Source organism: Henckelia pumila, chromosome 2 (assembly GCF_033568475.1).
Source record: "Henckelia pumila isolate YLH828 chromosome 2, ASM3356847v2, whole genome shotgun sequence".
Taxonomy (NCBI): Eukaryota; Viridiplantae; Streptophyta; class Magnoliopsida; order Lamiales; family Gesneriaceae; genus Henckelia; species Henckelia pumila.
This window is the reverse complement of record NC_133121.1, coordinates 186,626,156-186,647,152: the sequence shown is the minus strand read 5'-3', so window position 1 is coordinate 186,647,152 and position 20,997 is coordinate 186,626,156. Positions and strand designations below refer to the sequence as shown.

Sequence of the window (20,997 nt, the reverse complement as noted above, 5' to 3'; positions counted from 1 at the left end):
CTCCAGCTCAGAGGAAGCCGCAAAAGCAGCAGCACCAGAATCCTAATCAGGCGCGACCTCAAGGAAGAATCAGCTGACCGTCAATGCTCAAAATCCAGAAAATGTACCATCTTGTCAGAAGTGAGGAAAACCTCATTCAGATCAGTGCATGTGGGGGACAAATTTTTTCTTCCTGTGCAAGAAGTCGGGACACCATCAGAAGGACTTCCCTCAGTCTAAGTACCCAGTCAAGGGGAGAGTGTTTGTGATGACCCAAGAACAGGTGGATCCAGATTCTGCAATTTTCACAGGTATGATTTGTATTGCTGATTTACCTGTTAATGCATTGATAGATACGAGAGCTATGCATTCTTTTATGTCTGTTAATTTTATGATGAAATCGGGAATTGTGCTGGATAAGTCTGTTTTGGGGTTTAGTGTGTCGTTGCCTTCAGGAGATGAATTGAAGAGCAATAGTGTGGTAAGAAATTGTAAGATTTAGATGCAGTGTTTAGATTTGTGTGTAGATTTCATCGTATTGGAGATTTCAGACTTTGATGTGATTTTTGGGATGGATTGGTTGTCTCAGCATGAGGCTACTATAGACTGCAAACAGAGAACAGTGTCCTTAAAAGTTCAGAATGGTAAATTGTTTGTGTTCTATGCTGCATCTAAGAAGAGCATCACATGTGTGATTTCAACGAGTAAGGCCTGGCAACTGTTAATTAAGGGTGGTATAGGTTTTCTAGCAAGCCTCACAGCAGATCAAGAGATGCAACGACCGAGACTCAAAGAGGTGGAAGTGGTGAAATATTTTCCAGAGGTTTTTCCTGATGATGTTGCGGGATTGCCTCCAGTAAGAAAAGTTGAATTTGGGATCGAGTTGTTGTCTGGAACTAATCCAGCTTCTAAGGCACCGTACAAGTTAGCACCGACTGAGATGAAGGAACTGAAGGATCAGTTGCAAGAGTTGCTGGATAAGGGGTTCATCAAACTGAGTGTATAGCCTTGGGATGCACCGATGTTGTTTTTTAAGAATAAGGATGGGTCAATGAGGTTGTGCATTGACTACAGAGAGATGAATCGAGTTACAGTGAAGAACAGATATCCCTTGCCAAGAATAGATGATCTGCTCGACCAATTGCAGGGAGCGGTGGTGTTCTCTAAAATCAATCTACGATCAGGCTACCACCAACTAAAGGTGAAGGATGAAGACATGCAAAAGACAGCATTCAGGACTCGTTATGGCCAATACGAGTCCTTGGTAATGTCGTTTGGGTTGACCAATGCACCAGCAGTGTTCATGGATTTGATGAACCGGGTGTTTCAACCTTTCTTGGACCAGTTTGTCATAGTCTTCATAGATGACATATTTATCTACTCTCGTAGTATGGAGGAGCATCATCATCAGCACTTGACTACGGTGTTGCATATTTTGAAAGAGAAGCAGTTGTATGCTAAATTCAGTAAGTGTGAATTTTGGCTTGAACAGATTGCATTTTTGGGTCATATAGTTTCAGCTAAGTGAATTGAGGTGGATCCTTCTAAGGTAGAAGAAATTCGGATTTCGACAACTCCGAAGAATGCTACAGAGATACGGAGTTTCTTGGGTTTAGCCGGCTACTACATGCGGTTTATTCAGGATTTATCCAAGATTGCTCTTCCATTGACTTGTTTAACTCGGAAAGGTGTGAAGTTCGTTTGATCAGAGCAGTGTGAGAAAAGCTTTGTGGAATTGAAGGAAAGATTAATATTAGCACTAGTGCTAGCAATTTCAGAAGGCACAGGTCGTTTTGTGGTATACACCGATGCTTCTATGAGTGGATTAGGGGCTGCTCTGATGCAAGATGATAAGGTGATAGCTTATGCATCACGACAGCTGAAGATTCATGAGAAGAACTACCCAACTCACGATCTTGAGTTAGCCGCAGTTGTATTTGCTTTGAAGTTATGGAGACACTATTTGTATGGTGAGAAGTGCCAGATTTTCACTGACCACAAGAGCCTGAAGTACTTCTTCACTCTGAAGGAGTTGAATATGAGGCAAAGACGATGGATGGAATTGGTTAAGGACTATGACTGTGACATTAGCTACCATCCAGGTAAGGATAATATAGTAGCAGATGCATTGAGTCGCAAGTCAGCAACATTAAACTAGTTGACAGTTCAACAAGAGTTAATTGCAGACTTCAAGCAAATGAAGTTGGAGGTATCCAAACCAATGGAGGTATGCACTCTATCATACATAATAGTGGTACTTAATTTTCTTGATATAATTCGTGCATGACAAGCTTTCGATGAATAGTTGTTTGTGTGGAGGAGTAGAGATGAGGCTAATGGTGGTACACTGTATACCGTCAAAGATAGAATTGTTCATCACAAAGGTAGAATGTGGGTGCCAGCAGTAGACTCACTGAGAGTAGAGGTTATGACTGAAGCCCACACTATTCCGTATTCCCTTCATCCAGGGAGTACAAAGATGTATAAGGACCTACAATCCTTATATTGGTGGTTAGGTATGAAGAAGTACATTGTAAGATTTGTGAGCGAATGTTTGACATGTCAACATGTGAAATTTGAGCACCAGAGGCCAGCAGGACTTCTAAAACCGTTGCCTATACCCACGTGAAAGTGGGAAGACGTCACTATGGATTTCATGGTAAGATTGTCAGTTACACCGCAAAGAATGAACACGATTTGGGTAATAGTTGACAGATTAACAAAGTCAGCTCACTTTTTTCCAGTCAGGAATAACTTCTCAATGAATCAATATTCAAAACTGACATTCGAGAAATAGTCAGATTGCATGGGGTTCCAGCAAGAATAGTGTCTGACAGAGATCCTAAGTTTACCTCAAATTTTTGGGGCAGTTTACACCAAGGTTTGGGAACGAAGTTAGCTTTTGGCACAGCTTTCCACCCTCAGACAGATGGTCAATCAGAATGAGTAATCCAGATACTCGAAGACATGTTGAGGGCTTGCATGATCGACTTTGGAGGAAATTGGGAGTCGATATTTCCATTAAAGGATTTTACATACAACAATAGTTACCAAGCAACTATTGGAATGGCTCTATACGAGGCATTGTATGGGAGAAGATGCATAATTGTAAGGCCCGGGATTATTTGATCTAATCCAAAATTAATTAATATTATGATTTGAGAGATTAGAAACCGGGTCGTCACAACAGGTGGTATCAGAGCGAGAAATTTCTGGACTGAGATAGCGAGGGAGCAAGGTAGATCGAGTCCTCTTACTTGCTTTATACTAGCATGTGATTGATTTGAATGTTGAATGATATGAATTATATGCTAGTAGGATATATGCTTTCATGTCTTTAGATTATAGGATTACATGATTTTGTAACTTGAATTATCAAGCATGCTAGTATGATATCTTCTTTATGTTTTCAGAATTTTTGGATCACATGATCTTGTGATTTAAATAAGAAGCATGCTTTGCTTTATAGTACTTGATTACATGATTTTGCATTTGAATTTGAAAGCATGTTTTACTATAGTTAAAGAAGCATGCTTACCCGAACATCTGAAGCGATTGGGAGCATGTGTTCTATTGTTTTATGACATGATTACCCGAATATCTGACTCGATTGGAAGCATGTTTATGTATTCGTACATTGAGTTATTTATTTGAAGATTGAATCAGAACCGATTCTTGATCAGAGGTAAGATTATTAGAGGAGGACTGAGGCAGACTTGATGTATTTGTATTTTGACTAGTTTGATAATCAGATATGTCTCGACGACCAGGACGACCAGCTACTAGACAGACAGTGGCAGTTCCTCAGACTGAACAGGAAAATGAAACACAGACATTGCCAAAACAGGTGAATGTAGCCCCGACAGTGCCAGAACAGGTGAATGTAGCCCCGACAGTGCCACAAGCACCAGAAGCACCGAGAATAGAACAGGGCAGTACATCCGATGATTTGATGAATGTTATAGTTTCACCTATGGAAATCCTGTTGAAACGGTTTCAGTCTTTTAAACCGCCAACTTTTAAGGGGACGGAGAATTCAGTAGCTTGTGAGAGTTGGCTTGATGATATAGAGATGTTGTTTGATTCTCTTGATTACAGTGATGAGCGGAGAGTCAGACTGATAGGCCATCAATTGCATGAAGTTGCAAAGAGTTGGTGGTTTACGACCAAGAGAGCCTTGGAGCATCGAGGTACAGTTATCACATGGAAAGTGTTTAAAACAGAATTTTATCAATGTTTATTTCCAGTGTCGTACAGAAAATACAAAGGGGCAGAGTTTGCAAATCTGAAACAAGGCGATTGGAATATTGACGATTACGTGGAAAAATTCTCTACATTGTTACGATTCGCGCCACATGTTGCAGACAATGATGAGGCAATGGCTGATCAGTTCATTAATGGACTGAATTCTGATGTGTTTACTTTGGTGAACACGGGGAGACCGAATACCTTTGCTGATGCGATTGATCGAGCAAAGGGAGCAGAGGCTGGATTACTTAGACAACGGAGAGCACCGATTGTCTCACAGCCACCACTACAGCCACAACAACCAGCTCAGTTTCAATCTCCACCTCCCAGATATGAGAGCGGTGGAAGCAACAATGGGAGGAAAAAGTTTTTGAAAGCTCGAGGGAAACAGTTCAAGAAAGCAGGGAGTAGTTTCCCCAGTTTTAGTGGAAGACATATGAGTTCCAATTATACTGGTGTGTATTGTAATCGATGCAAATGAAGACATCAGACTGAGCAATGCCAAGGAGTCTCTGGTAGTTGCAACATATGTCGTCAGCCAGGCCATTTCGCAAGAGTGTGTCCCCAATAAGACTCTCAAAGATCACAAGGTGCAGGGTCTTCGAAATCTGTGGATCAGCCGGAAAGGCAAGCACCAGATGATGTTTAGCAGGTAATTGTTCTATTGCATATTTATAAATTGAGAGATACGGATGCTTATCATATGTTTATATTTGAGAACTTTGTCATGTTGCCTGCATTACCCTCTGAGCCATTATGTTCTGTAGTTGTAATCTCTTTACCTTTGGGGGAAGGTCTTATTTCTGTCAGATTTGTCAGGAAGTATATACTACAGTTTGAAGGTAATGTGAGAGAGATAGACTGTATTGTGCTTGTTTTGTCAGATTTTGACTGAATTATTGGTGTAGATACGTTAACCAAGTACAGGGATGTCGTGGATTGATTCAAAAAATTATGAGATTCAGAACTGAATGGATAGAAGGATGGGAATTCTACGGTAAGAGTTTGAAATTTCGAATTTTTTTGATATCTATTCTATCTATGATTCGATTATTGCAGAAAAGAGCAGGGGAATTCTTTATTATGCAATAGATATTGTGAAAGCTAGTCCAAAATTGACTGATCTGTCAATGGTTAGGGAATTACTGATATTTTCCAGATGAAATTCCGGGATTACTTTTAGTCTGTGAGATGGATTTCATATTGAAATGATGCCAAGTATATTATTGATTTTTAAAGTACCATATAGAATGGCACCAAGAGAACTGCAAGAATTGAAAGAAATGCAGATCAGTGAGATTTTGTGCTAATTTTCAGAAATTGAATAAGGCCACAATGATTAATTGTTATATTTTTGCCTTGACTAGATGATGGATTTGAGCAGTTATAGAATTTGTCGATTCTAGCAGATGAGATATGAATGCAGATGAGATAGAATTCTTTGTTCTACAGCCTAAACTGTCAATGAATTAGACTGAACGATGTCAATTGAATGATTTATGAACAGTTTAGTAGTTTCAAATTGAAAGAAGATCAAATTCCGTTGAATTTTATTCTGAAACTATCTATATCGACATGAGATTGCAATATAAATTTTGATGGTTCTTATATATGGAATAATATGTTGTATTGGAAGTTATACAATATGATGAAATAGCTAGTAGCTGTACGAGAAATGTTATTCCTTGTTATGAAAGATCACCAAAGGAGTTTGATTTTGAAATTGATATGACTCGATGATATGGTAGAGAGGTTGCGATTTATTGTGTCTGAGTACTATTTTGAGTTTTATTGTACTGTTGTGACACTGATCGTTATGAGTTTGCGATTTGCTTGAAGTAGATTTTACCAAATGCAAGAATATGCTGTATTGGTTATGCTATAGATAGGACAAGATAGTTGTAAAAGAAGTTAATGAAATGATGAGATTATAGGAATTACTAAAATCTATTGTCGAGTTTAAGACTTTAGATTTATTTGATAGATTGTGGCATCGATTGTTAGATATTTTTGAGTAATTGGTTGTATGTGATTTCATTCTACCATCCTCTTATCGATGGATTGTCTGAATTGACTATCCAAAAGTTGAGGAGATACTCAGAATTTTAATACCTGATTCGATATTAGCTGACTCATATTGCCACTTGAATATTGTAAGTTCTGTTACAGCTATCTGACGAACATAGTGCTACTGTTCTGAATTTTGAAATGATAAGAAAATCAGAAATTCTCTGAATTGAAATAGTATTTCAGAAGTATCAGATATTAGATTGTATATGCTTTTAAATGATGACAGAGAAAGAAAAGCTTATTCAGGAGAGAATGAAGATAGTTGATGATCGAGAAGCAAAACATACACAAATCATATACCGACCTTGGTGTTGTGAACAGGGAGACCGAGTATGTTTGCAGATTCTTTTATTTCAGAAGCATTGTTTGATTTGGCAAGCGAAGAAATTACCTCCGCGAATAGTTGAATTTTATGAAACTTCTGAAGAATAGGCAACCTTGCCTAGTGAATTGTATTGTCTCCATCTCTTTCTGATATTCACGACGTATTAGAATGAGACTTCTTATGTACTTCAGTCAGATGAGATTAAGTTTGATGAGACATTTATCTATGTCGAACAGCTGATACAGATATTTGATGAGGAGAACAGATGATACAAATATTTGATGAGGAAGAAAAGCAACTCAGAATTGAATCAGTGGAGTCGTTGTAGAACTGAAGAAGTTATTGAGAAGATTAATCTGATATGAGACAGTGTTATTCTGAGTTATTCTACTTATATGAGTTCTTATTCAGTATTTCTCTTATTCCTTATCTTATGTGCGTATCGATTGCAAGAGATTTTGAGGACGAAATCCGATCTTAGAGGGGGAGAATTGTAAGGCCCGGGATTATTTGGTCTAATCAAAAAATTAATTAATATTATGATTTGAGAGATTAAAAACCGGGTCTTCACAATAACTCCCTTACATTGGGATGAAGTTGGAGAGAGAGCTGTTTTGGGACCAGAGATAGTTACTCAGACAGTGGATTTAATAGCTAAGATCAGGGACAGAATGCTGACAACCCAAAGTCGACAAAAGAGTTATGCCGATCAACGACGTAGGGATTTGGAGTTTGAAGTAGGTGACCATGTGTTCTTGAAGGTGTCACCATGGAAGGGGGTGATGAGGTTTGGGAGGAGAGGTAAATTGAGCCCAAGATATATAGGACCTTTCGAAATCCTAGAAAAAATTTGGACTCGAGCTTACCGAGTAGCTCTACCTCCAAACTTGGAGGGAGTACACAATGTCTTCCATATCTCCATGCTAAGGAAGTATCTGGCGAATCCTTCTCATGTTATTCGCCATGAGCCAGTGGAATGGACACCAGACTTATCCTATGAGGAAATGTATGTTCAAATCTTGGACAGACAAGTTCGTAGGTTGAGGAATGGAGAGATCCCAATGGTGAAAGTCATATGGCGCAAGCAGTTGGTTGAGGAAGCTACGTGGGAAAACGATCAGGATATGCGAGCACGCTATCCTGAACTGTTCGGTAAGTCGAATTTCGAGGACGAAATTCTTTTAAGGAGGGTAGAGTTGTAAAGTCCAAAAAGTTTACTAGTTTAATTACGATAAATTAATTTAAATTATATGATTTATTTCATGTTAGTTAAAATATTTAATTTATATGTTTAATTATGTGACTTATTTGAATGACTGAAATGTTATGTGATATGAATGATTTTAAAGTTTTCAGGTTGGTATTTAATTTTGGGTCGTAGGGACGAGTCTAACCTTTGAACGACTTAAGAAAATATTTTATTTAAATAAGTTTAAGTTGATGCAGTGTATTTTTATTAATTGACGGAGTTAAAATTTTAAAGACTTTTAAATGTAACTAATGAGCCGTGTTGGGAGCCCATTAGTCACAAAAAGATTCAAGCGTTCAATTTTTTTTTCTTTTCTCTCATCTGAATGTCGCTTATTCCCCCCACCCCCCAAAAAAAAAATTCTCTCATCACGTTCAAACACTGCGATCTCAAGGTTAGGGTTTGTTTTTCTCAAGGCTAGATTGTAACACCCTCAACCGATGCAGACGTTACAAAACTAACATGACCTTAAAATAAGCACGCAAAATAAAATTTTTTAAAGATATATGCATACATCAAATCTCACTTAAAAGATGTCAAAATAGTTTACAAACCAAATCAAAACAATTTGAAACATAAAACCTGTTTTCTTCAATCAAACATAACAACATTTAGTTTCATTAACTCAATAAAAACACAATCATGCATCTCCCGCCGGCTCGACTCTTGGCTCCTTCTCATGTTCGGCATCAAACGCATCGACGTATGCATAAATGTCATCCTCATTACCTGCACTATTCAAGTATAGTGAGTCTAAAAGACTCAGCAAATGTATGCAGTAAAAATCATGAGATTTAAAATAATGTTTAAATGTAACATAATATAACATAAACTTATCATTTGGTGAAGAATTATGTGAAATTGTGGCAACCGTCATAATGGGCACATTCATCTTTTCTTGTTGATCAACAATCATATGGCATTACGCCTCTTAAAATTCGTTCATTCATTTTCGGAGGCCCCTTCGGAGCTAATCCCGGAGTACCTAACCCGTACATTGAGCCGTATTTGGGAGGCCCCTCCGGAGCCCAAACTAGAGTACCGTTCCCGTATTGCCACCACAAAGACACATAAGACATCAAAATATTTTCATGCATCAACATATCATTCGTCTTTTGTATCATGTCATTATCATTTCATCATAACATTCCATCTTTGCATGACTTGTATGACATAAAACATTCATCATAACAACATGATTTCTTTCATAAACATTTATGTCATGATCTTAAAAACTTACTAGATAACTTCATGCATGTCATAGTGATTAAAAATCATACTTGCATATTGAACATAGCTTTCATGAATGAAACTTAGATATGTAAATGCATCATATAACGTAATCGGTACACGTAAGTCATTCTTTTTGTTCTTGACGTAAAACTTGAAACTTTTTGTATAGGAACTCTTAAACATACTTAAAACACCTTAATACAATGTAAACATGCATTTAGAACTTAAAAACATGCATGATAAAATTTTTGGGACAGAAACATCCTCGCTTGAGCGCAAGTTCTCGCGCTCGAGCGAGCTCTGCACTGAAGTTGCATGTTTCAGGCGCTCAAACTATATTTTTCCTTCGGAATTTGGAGACGTGGTAAACATGAAAGTTGTATAATTGGATCTTGTCTTTCCAATGCCTAAAACCGCACCTCAATTAGAATTTTCAATAAAATGTTATGCTCATTATCCTGAGATGTGTCACTGTCAGAAATTCAAAACACCCGACACACTTCGGAGCGATTTTTTCCATTCTTCCAAAATGATTTTGACAAAACCCAAAACATGAAAGTTGTAGAAAAATGATTATATTTCAAATAAAATTGGCCTCATATCATTTGGATTAGTATAGTAGTATTTATATTCAAAATTGTAACAACTGTCGTTAATCCGGTGCCACCGAACACGTGTCTCATTTCAATGTTTTAACTCAAAGTAACTCAACACTTTAAAATATGATATTTTCTATTACTCATGCTATAATTTATGGATAAAACATTCCTTGAAACTTTAAGAACACATCAAATCTTAAAAGGACATGTATCTCTTGAATCAATTCAAGAACTTGACAAGAACGATCCACGTTTCACGATTACAACAATTCATAACTCATGCTTCCTCAAAATCATAAAACCATTAAAACATGCACATCAACATAAATTTTCATATAAAAAATAATTATACTCTTGAATGGGTTTCATTACCTTTAAAATTTGTACTTGCCTTGGATGAAGGAGGAGTTGATCCAGATTCTTGGTAACGAGTTAACCACGAAACGAGTGAGATCGGAGGTGAAATTACACAAAGCTTTGAAGGACCGTGGAGCAAAAATGAAAGAAGAAACTTGCAGAAAAATGAAAAAGAACCGTGTAAAGGAGTGAGAGAAATGAGAGTCAAGGGGACAAGGGAACATGGAATTAATGGGTTGGGAACCCGGATAGATATATAGGATAACAATAACATAATATAAATTGTGTGTTGACTACATAAAACAGAGTCAGAACACACATCCCGACTCGTACGGATACAATTACTACCTCTCAACTCATTTATCAAAAACATTTCAATATTATACTTAAAACGATCGTAAAAATACGTTCTAACACCTCGTTCATAGGTTAGCCTCGTCCAGTGAGTCCAGAATCAACTCGACCTGAAATCATTTACTTAATCAAAATTGTTAAACGTAAAATAAACATAATCATAAAATCATAATCATTAAATCATAACTTAAACAATTTATGACGTAAAATCACTAAAAATTATTTTAAAATCATCGTAAGCGAGTTTAATGGATTTGGACCTTACATAGATCATCCTTTTTGCCCAGGTTAATTCCAATCAAACGATTCAGGCAAGTTTTTACTGTTTTGAAACTCATTCAAGAATATATGTATTTTCAAGGTAAAACACTAGGTGTATTATTGAAGATCTATGCATTATTCTTGATGAATCATGAGTATGTTGTCTAATTGTGATACATGAGGTGTTCCTGATGTTTTTGGTACAAGTTTGATGAGATGTAAGGGCTTAGATGTTTGAAATCCAAGTTTTGAGATTCAGTGTGTTGGGTGTGGATTTTTTATTAAAACATTTGAATTAATGGATTGATGAATGAGTTTTGAAGTGTTATTTGAAGGTTTATTGGAGTTTTGAATTGTTTTTCCAAGGTTCAAGAAGATTGGCAGGTTTAGGAACCCAAAAATCTGATTTTCGTAAAAGCTGTTCACAGACTAGAAAATTATTTTCGCGAATGTCCAGACCCTGAAAGGGGTCCGGACATAGGTTCGGGTGCCCACTATCTCTGAAAAAATCAATTTTGTTGTGCACGATGGTCCGTGCCCCATCCGAACATGGGTCCGTGCATGGGTCCGGACACGGGTCCATGTGCCCACTGTCCCAAAATTTTCAGCTTTCGTTTCAAGAGTTCTAAATTCATGTTTATACTATTTTGAGATGACTTAAGTATATTTACGAGGTTTTATGCAAATTTGTCAAGTTTTTAATGTCCGGGACGGACGAAATCACTTACGTGGACCAATTATACTACGTAATGCATGTTTATGTTTTCCACCTTTATGAACTCTACTTTTCCATGAAATTCATGAAATGCTATGAGGTATTTTATACATTATGGGTTCTTCCATTGATTTATGCATGCATGACATGGTTTACAAAAGTTATGAATATGAATGAACGAAGATGTAAAATGATGAAGTCATGAAACGTATGAGAAGCATGATGACTTGATGTATACATGGAAATATTTTGATGTATTATGTGAATTTGTGGTGGCAAAACGAGACAGATTATGTAGGGTTTTGGATTTCCGGGTTGAGCTCCGGAAGTGCCTTCCCAAGATTATGTGCTCAAGAATACAGGGTTTTGGACTTTCGGGTTGAGCTCCGAAAGTGCCTTCCCAAATATATGTGCTCAAACAAGGGTTGCCACAAATGCCTGTATTTCATCACCTAAGATGTCAAGTTTTTACTACGTATTCATGTTATGTCGTAAATTTTGAGTTTTAAGTTTTTATGAAATTTTTTTTATGTATTTTTTGCTGAGTCTTTAGACTCACTATACTTGAATGATGCAGGTAATGACGATGCTTTTATGTTTTCCACCTTTAAGAACTCTACTTTTCCTTGAAATTCATGAAATGTTATGAGGTGTTTTATACATGATGGGTTATTCCATTGATTTATGCATGCATGACATAGTTTACGAAAGCTATGAATATGAATGAACGAAGATGTAAAATGATGAAGTCATGAAACGTATGAGAAGCATGATGACTTGATGTATACATGGAAATATTTTGATGTATTATGTGAATTTGTGGTGGCAAAACGAGACGGATTATGAAGGATTTTGGATTTCCGGGTTGAGCTCCGGAAGTGCCTTCCCAAGATTATGTGATCAAGAATACAGGGTTTTGGACTTTCGGGTTGAGCTTCGGGAGTGCCTTCCCAAAACATGTGCTCAACGCAGGGTTTTGGATTTTTCAGGTTGAGCTCCGAAAGTGCATTCCCAAATATATGTTCTCAAACGAGGGTTGCCACAAATGCATGTATTTCATCACCTAAGATGTCATGTTTTTACTACGTATTCATGTTATGTTGTAAATTTTGAGTTTCAAGTTTTTATGTATTTTTTGCTGAGTCTTTACACTCACCATACTTGAATGGTGCAGGTAATGACGATGCTTTGAATGATTATATCGATGATTATGGTAACAGACATGAAGTGGAGCATGGAGTCGGGTCGGCGGGCGATGCATGAGTGCTAAACTTATTGAAGAAATTATGGGAATGCTTTGGAGAAACAATTTTATGTTTTGATGAGAAAACAAGTTTTAAATTTTAATTTTATGGCCATGTTTGGCAAAGACTTTTAAATGCTATTTCATTATTTGTGCACTTTTAATACGCTTATTTTATTAAAGAAGATGATGCTTCCGCAAAGTTTTATTTTTCCCAAATCTTAAGTATGTATGTTTGAGTACCGTTTCGATTGTAAAAAAACTGGGACGTTACATGATGGGTCTTTAGGCTCACTAGATCTAATGGGTGCAGGTGAGCATAATTATGATGATGATCATATTGCCCCGACTGGCGGTGAGGACGTCTGAGCGCCCATGCATCTAGTCCGCCCGTGACCTTCTGCTCGGCTTATGTTTAGCTATTTTGAGATATTTGAACATTATGTTATTTTTCGCATATGATAAAATTTTATTCAGTTGCATGGTTTGAGGATTTTCTAATTATGTTTGCATGGTTGGAGGATTTTAGGAAAAGTGTTTACGTATGCATGGATTTTAAATTATTAGATTTACATTTAAGTTGCATGGATTTTTATGCATGTTTAATTATTTAATTAAATTGCATGCAAATATACTTTATGTAAGTTATTTTATGTTAAGATTATTTAAATATACTATATATATATATATATATATATATATATATATATATATATATATATATATATATATATCGTTGTTTAAAAAAAAAATTCATTAATAAGTATGAGTCGTTTCAGATATAGTTTGATATAGATCTATATCTTTCGATAGTATTTATATATCATGGATATCATATCAGATATTCATTATGATTTTTTTAAATTTCTTGATATACGAAATCATATATCATATATTTATCATGAATCTATTCAAATTCTCAATATATTACGTTATAATCATGAATATTTTTCGATATATCAAAATTGTAGTCATAAATATCTTAAAATTCTCAATATATTATATCATGATCATGAATTTTTTCAAATTCTCAATATAAAATTATGTTGTGTTACTTTATAGCCATCAACATATTTATGATATTTCATGGGCACCAATATTTTAATTATTTTCATTGTGCTACTTCTATAGAACCAATGAACACATCTCACATAAAATTGAGTATTGACAACATGTGCTATTCCAATAACATCAATAAAACGAAAATTATTTTCATTCTCAGTTGGTTACAACATCGTGCTGATAACGTGTTATAAATCATGAGAGAAATAAAGATGAGTAGAGAGAATTAATGAGAGAAGAGAGAATCATATGAGTCAGGTGCAATTTTCATTGAACATAATCACCCCTATTTATAGGAAAAAATAATAGAATGCAAATATTTACATATATTATATCTTGAAAAATTTATCTTGATCACAAATCTTCTAAATCTACATAGATAAAGATAAACATATATAATTACAATATATTTATAACAAAAGTTATTTTTGTATTTTAACTTAGAGTTAGCAGACTGATTAGTTTAGATAAGAATAATTTCATAATATATCTTTACTTTGAAGAAATCCCAAATCAATCCTAACAATTACCACAACTTCATATTTTTTTAACTTAAATATAATTTATCAAATTTATAGTTAATATATTTTGTATCAACAATTTTCCAAATAAATATGAAAATTTTTAATATTAAGTGGTTATTTATATAAACGAATAGATTTTAAATGACATCTTTATGTTATAAAAATTTGTTAGTCATCAGATAATATATAAGTAAATTAAAATGTGTACATCCAAATTTATTTATTTTGTGAAAACAAATGAACCTGTAATTTTTTTAATTAACCTGTATTTGTATAATCATATTAAAAGTTTGTATAAACATGAATAAATTTTTTTTATTTTTAAAGTTTATTTAAATTTGATTAAAAAATATGGAAATTTTTTAAATTTTAGTTTATTTTCTTGAGAAATTAAATTTACTTTAAAATCTAAAATTTTCAATAAATAAAATTTTCGGAGTGCTACTATTTTTTTTGGAGTATAAATACCATTCTAAATACTAAAAATACCAAGTTTTTTTAATTATTAATTTTAAAAATTTTAAAAATTTCAAATTTAATTTAAATAATGGAGGATTGCAAAAAATGCTAGTTTGCTCCGCTGCCAGCACTTCCACGCATGGGGACTTGCAAATTTGTAGGTTCCCATGTTGCAACCATTTTTTTTTTGTTTTTTTAATTAATTACATAATTAATAATATTTTGTAAAATGATTATTTTTTTATTATTAATATGATAATTTTTTCTCAGAAAATATATATTTTAATTTTAATTTTTTAATTTGATCATAAGCTAAAAAATTATAAAGAAGACAAAAATAAAAAAAATTTATGGTTAAAAAAATTAAACTGAGTAAGTAAATTTATTTGTGATCAGTTTTATTTATATAAAAATTAGTTAACCTAAATAAACATATTTCGATTAAATTTATTTTATATTATATTTTTTTAATATAAATTTTATTTTTAATTAAAAAAAATTAGCGAAGTTATTGACTTATTTTAATTCGTTTGGATTTGTGAAGGTTTCTCATTTCTATAGATAGATCTAGAGGAGTTAATTCGGATATATGCAAAAATTCCATTAAAAAATTCTTCAACCCGAACTCAGGCCGAACGAAAATCATCTCGAAAATTGTGAACTCGAACCCGACCCGAATATATCCGAATTAACTCCTTAGATCTATCCATAAAACATGAAAACCTTTACAGATCCAAACGAATTAAAATAAGTCAATAACTCCGTTAACTAATTTTTTAAATAAAAATAGAATTTATATTAAAAAATATAATATAAATAAATTTAATCAAAATATATTTATTTAGATTAATTAATTTTTCAATAAATACAACTGATCACAAACAAATTTATTTATTAGTATAATTTTTTTAACCGTAAATTTTTTATTTATTTTTTTCTTAATAATTTTTTTGGCTTGTGATCAAATTCGAAAATTAAAATTAAAAAATATATTTTTTGAGAAAAAATATCATATCGAAAATAAATAAATAATGATTTTACAAAATATTATTAATTATATAATTAATTAAAAAATAAAAAAAAACAAAACAAAAGTTGCAACAAAGTGCTGGAATTTGCGGCGTCCGCTTTTAGTAGTGGAGAATTGCAGAAGTTTTTTTATTTATTAAAAATTAATAATAAAAAAACCCAAAATACAACAATCAAATTATAAAAATTCCTACGGTAGTAAAAAAAATTATAAAAATATATAATTTGTAGTTCACATATAGAGCCCGTTTGGATTTTGTAGAGATTTTTTAAAATAAGTGCTTTTAAAAGCTGCAATTTTTAGCTTTTGAAAAAGCTCTAATTTTGACTTAAAAAAGTGTTTATTTAAGCACTTTTTTGGTGAACCAAACACCTTGTTAACTGAAAAGCACTTAAAAAAATGCTTTTTTGGCCTGGCTTTTGAAACCAAACGGGGCCATAATTACCATATTTCATTGATTCATGTGTTAAATCATCTTTGCTACTATTGAAATGAAAACATGCACAGAAAAAAGACTACGTCAAAACCCCTTCCAAGTAGAGTTTTAAACAAGAGATTGTCAAACACATCAAGAAGTGCTTCCCAAACTAAGCAGGAGAATCATCGGGAGATGATACCATCTTCAGGACGTATACAGGATCTCCCACTTTGATAATCATGCTATTGGCCATGTTAATCTTCTCCATTCCTAGGCCAAGGGAGTCCCTGCATACCATGTTCTGCCCGAAATATACCTGAACCAGTTCAACACAAAAACAATCCTCATCATGATTCATGTTTCATGCGTGTGAAAGCCAATATTCATAAAAAAAACTTTGTTCCGATGTACAGATAACAGAAAAATCTTTTTCTTCAGCGAATACTCGCCTTTCCTTTCTGTGGTTTCCTGTTTGGTCGTAACACTTCGTCTGAACGGAACTTCAATAGAGTCTCGCCAACCTCGGGCCCGGCTACTGCAGTTTCTTGATTTATTGTTGGTACCTGAATGATGATTTCCGATCAGGTAAGAAGGGAGATTGAACGTCAGAACCAATACAGGGACGTAAGGTATACCCTGTGTTTGGACTTTCGATCGAGTGAATTTGGGTTTTGGGAGAAGAGTTTAATGAATGGATTTCAAATAACTCTATTTTAGAAAGAATTTGAAATCTACTAGAAAAGGAATTTCAAACTCGAAGAATTCAAAAGCATCCAAACAAGTACTATAATCATTTGATCCAAATGCATCCTTAGAATTTAGTTTCTCAAAGTTATGCTAAAAAAAGGAAGGACAGAGATCTACAGGTTCCACAATCTTGTTTAGTGTTCATGGATTATAGCCCGTAGCTCACTTTAGTCACCAAGCGGAGCATTAGGGGAGGCGACTGCCCTTCATTCAAACCAAAGTTTTATGAACTTTTACAGATAATTTTTGAAATAATAATAATAAAAATATTTGCTCACCATAGATAGTAATCCCTTGTCCCATTTTACCCCTCGTTAAATTAGCTAAAACCACCCATGATCATCAAGATTCCAGGAATCATCTGGATAAAGGGCTCAGTGGATATTCACTTACCTTACAACGTGAGCAAAGTTTAACACCTTGGAACGTCAACTTATTTATCCTTATCTCTGTCCACAAATCCTCAGAAAATGAAAAGCATCCATCCACAAGAATGCTGCAAACAAAAGCACATTTTGAAACTTTCGCTACGCAAAATCCGTGATACCTCATCCCATATAGATAAAAGTTCAATGTTTAAATGTGTTTATAATGAGATACAATTAACTCATAGCAACTTGGTTGAACATTTTCGTAAAGTGGGGAACTCATACGAAGTAATTGCTACAAGAGTCCACTGTGCGTTGCACTTGCGTGGGCCTGGGCCTGAAGTGTGACAAAATGGTATGGTATCAAAAATGTTTTATCAACAGAAACATCGAGAAATAAGTGCTAGGTAGAACAAAAGTGTCATACATGTGAGAGTCACCTCTTGAACCCACAAGACACGTGCATGGGGAGCTACCTCTAAAATATTCTTGGAGCTGGTGGACCGAGAGGTTAGACTACGTGACGTCGTGTCGAGAAGGAAGGTGATTGTGCTACCCTATTCCACATGGATAAAAAAATTTATATATTTAAATGAATTTATAACGAGATACAATGGACACCTACAACAACTTGGTTTAGCCATTTTCGTAAAGTGAGGATGAATATGAAATAATTGCTATAGAAGTCCATTGTATGGTCGCGCTTGCACACGCCTAAGCCCTGGCCATGACAAAATCAATATGGAGAAATATGTCTTGAGGAAAGCATACCCAAGTCGTGGAAATTTAAGAGGAATAACAACTTAATAATTTGGCCCAAAGAATATTATTATGTTCAAAGCAGGTAGACATTGCTCCATTATGAATCTATGCACAATTTAATTCAAATACTTCAAGGATGCTTCAATGAGAAATGCACAGCTGCATACTTGGGTCGGAAACGGTTGATCGGTACAGGTTCCTGGAGAAGAGCATTTAATGCATTCAATGATCCCTGCATTGTTGTACAAACAATACATAAGAGTTTATTCATTAAAAAGTATTGCACTGAACTCACTCATTATTCACCTGTGATATCAAAAGGAATGGATATCCATCAGCAAACATAACCTCGTAACCATGGGCATAATTTGGATCCACCGGCCTAACCTCTGAATCTGTACGATGAAAATAAAATAAATCAAGCATGTTTAAGAGTGTTTATAACATCCAAACATCAGTCAACTTTTACTCCAGATGTAAATTTCGACACCAAACTCTAATTCTATCCTTCAAATCTACATGTAATGTTCAATAGAAAATGTTGAAAAAAGCTAAAGAATCTATTTTTCAAAAACTATTCATTTCAGATTGCAATCAAGTTACCCAAAACTTATAGTAAATTTGTTGCGGGGCCGGGAGTTGACGGACATATGGTCGTGGGTGTAAGTTTAATTGCTTTACCAGAATTAAAACGCACTAGCCTGCTAGATTTCCCAAGGTAAGTGGAGAACCATTTCGCAGCACTAGGTCCTTCATCTATCGCGGAACCGCACCACTCCCACACGGAGACATTGTCCACCGTTTTCAAAGGTTTAGTCAATGGAACCTTCAGCACATCCATACCAGGAGCTTTGACCTCTAAAGAAGAAAGAATACAGTAGTGTTAACTTATGCTTATTTATCCATTCAAAAGTTTCTCAATGACTTGAACCTTTTCTGATCTCACATTTGTTTCCCTTTTCCATTTGGGAAAATGGAGACCCAATTCGTTTTTGGGATTGTATTTGGTAGATGAAATGTCGTTCTGAATTACAACTTGGCACCACGTCAAAGAACAAATGATATGATCACAGATTTATTTCAAGGAAATGAATGAAGTTCAGCAAAGAATTTCAGTGAAAAAAAAAAATTTAAGAAACAGAAGAGAAGAAGGGCATCAAATTGAAACATGACAAGCAAATCTGGTAAACTAAAACTATTGACAAAACCCATATATTTCCTCAAGTTCTTGTACTTGAATACATAATTCTTCTTGTTTCTACAACAAAATCAAAGCTAACCAAAGAAAGTGGATACCTAAAAATGATTCGTCACTTGGTTGCCAATCCTCAAAAAACGCTTCATCAGGCAGAAAGACTTGGACTAAAGCAAGCTTCGGCTCAACTCTCTGCGTGTATGCTCTGCCTTTGGAATTGACGGTCAGCCACTGTCGATCCCATTTGAATCCTTCAGATGGACACAAATAAGTGCAGTTATCCTTGAAAAAATAATGGAAGAGCGAGATGTATAATACCAGTGGAAGTGATGGGCGCTTGCGTAACATAAATTCCTCCGCACGATTTAATGGGGTACACCACAATTGATTTCACCGTTGATATTCCATGCTCTTTCTCATCCGCCATCTCTGACTCTTTGGGGAACGCGAATTCCAACTGAACTTGTTTATTTTACGGTAACCCCCCATTCATACTAGCAAAAAGCACGGACACGTGCACGTATAGATTAAATTATTTGTATGAATTGAAATATATTTTATAATTTTATTTTTTTTTTCAATTTATTATATGAAATTAATATTATAAAAATCAAGAAGAGTGTAAAGAATATTATATATTGAAGACAGAGATTTGAGGATCCAAAACAAAGAATGTGAGTTAGTTAGGGGGCAATTTTGGAAAAATAAAAAACAGACCAAGACATCACAATTTTTATAAGGTGTACTTAACAAATATTATAAAAATCAAGAAGAGTGTAAAGAATATTATATATTGAAGAGAGAGATTTGAGGATCCAAAACAAAGAACGTGAGTTAGTTAGGGGTAATTTTGGAAAAATAAAAAATAAACCAAGACAGTACAGTTTTTATAAGGTGTTTAGACTTAATAAATAAATATTAATAGATTAATAGATATACACTGTTTGGTGGATGGATTTGGTGGGGATTTGGTAGAATGACACTTTCCACGGAATTAGATGGAAATGGAGGAGGTTATGGAGGCGTTTTTTGGACTCATTAAATAAATGTCTAAATGGGTATAGGGATCTCGTATATGGGGATGGAGGAAGATGTAGCAATAAAAATATATATATACATAATAATTTATATTAAATAAATGCTCATTTAATTTTTTGTTGAATTGTTTTAGTTGGATGGAACAATGAAAATTATTAGTATGAATCTAATGCTATTTTGTATGAGCTTTATTTTTTATATAATTATTAGGTTGTAGATTTTCTTCTATGTTTCATTTTTTTATTGTTTTTTTAAAATTTTGGTATAAAAATCTAGTAAATAAATATAATTTTATAAAAATAATTCAAATTTGAAGATTTCTTAGGTTGTAGATTTTCTTCTATGTTTTATTTTTTTTATTGTTCTCTTAAAAATCTTGGTATAAAAATCTAGTAAATAAATATAATTTTATCAAAATAATTCAAATATGACAATTTCCTCCGAACGCGATGGAGAATCCGATACGCGACCCAAATGGAGGAGGGTATGGAGACGTTTTTTGGATTCGATTAAATAAATGAATAAATGGGTATGTGGATCTTGTATATGAGGATGGAGGAGGATGTAGCAATATCCTACCCATACCCGACTCGATACCCGATTATATATATATATATATATGTTTGCACATAAAAATTGGCGAATTTTGTGTGATGCGCAAGCGTGCCAGGCACGTGAGTGCCGAAATAAAATAAAAATGAACAATATAATCTAACTTTTAAAATCAAGCGAATGTGAGTCCCGGTTTCATCGTCGGTCTC

At 34.3% G+C, this 20,997-nt stretch overlaps 1 protein-coding gene across 2 annotated transcripts; it reads right to left on the bottom strand.

The window, feature by feature from the left end:
* Window positions 1-16,125: 16,125 nt before the first annotated feature.
* On the bottom strand, window positions 16,126-19,669 carry LOC140880622 (uncharacterized). 2 transcript variants are annotated; one of them, XM_073285219.1, is made up of 8 exons: window positions 19,517-19,669; window positions 19,300-19,449; window positions 18,685-18,861; window positions 18,310-18,398; window positions 18,171-18,235; window positions 17,267-17,369; window positions 16,576-16,689; window positions 16,126-16,442 (listed from the first exon to the last, which is right to left on the bottom strand). In XM_073285219.1, the coding sequence occupies exons 1-8, from the start codon at window positions 19,623-19,625 to the stop codon at window positions 16,296-16,298; spliced, it is 954 nt and encodes a 317-aa protein (XP_073141320.1). In that variant the 5' UTR covers window positions 19,626-19,669; the 3' UTR covers window positions 16,126-16,295. The 2 variants fall into 2 exon arrangements, 1 of the variants encoding a protein (XP_073141320.1); XR_012149686.1 differs by lacking the exon at window positions 16,126-16,442 and having other exon boundaries at window positions 16,991-17,369.
* Between the last annotated feature and the right edge of the window lie 1,328 nt (window positions 19,670-20,997).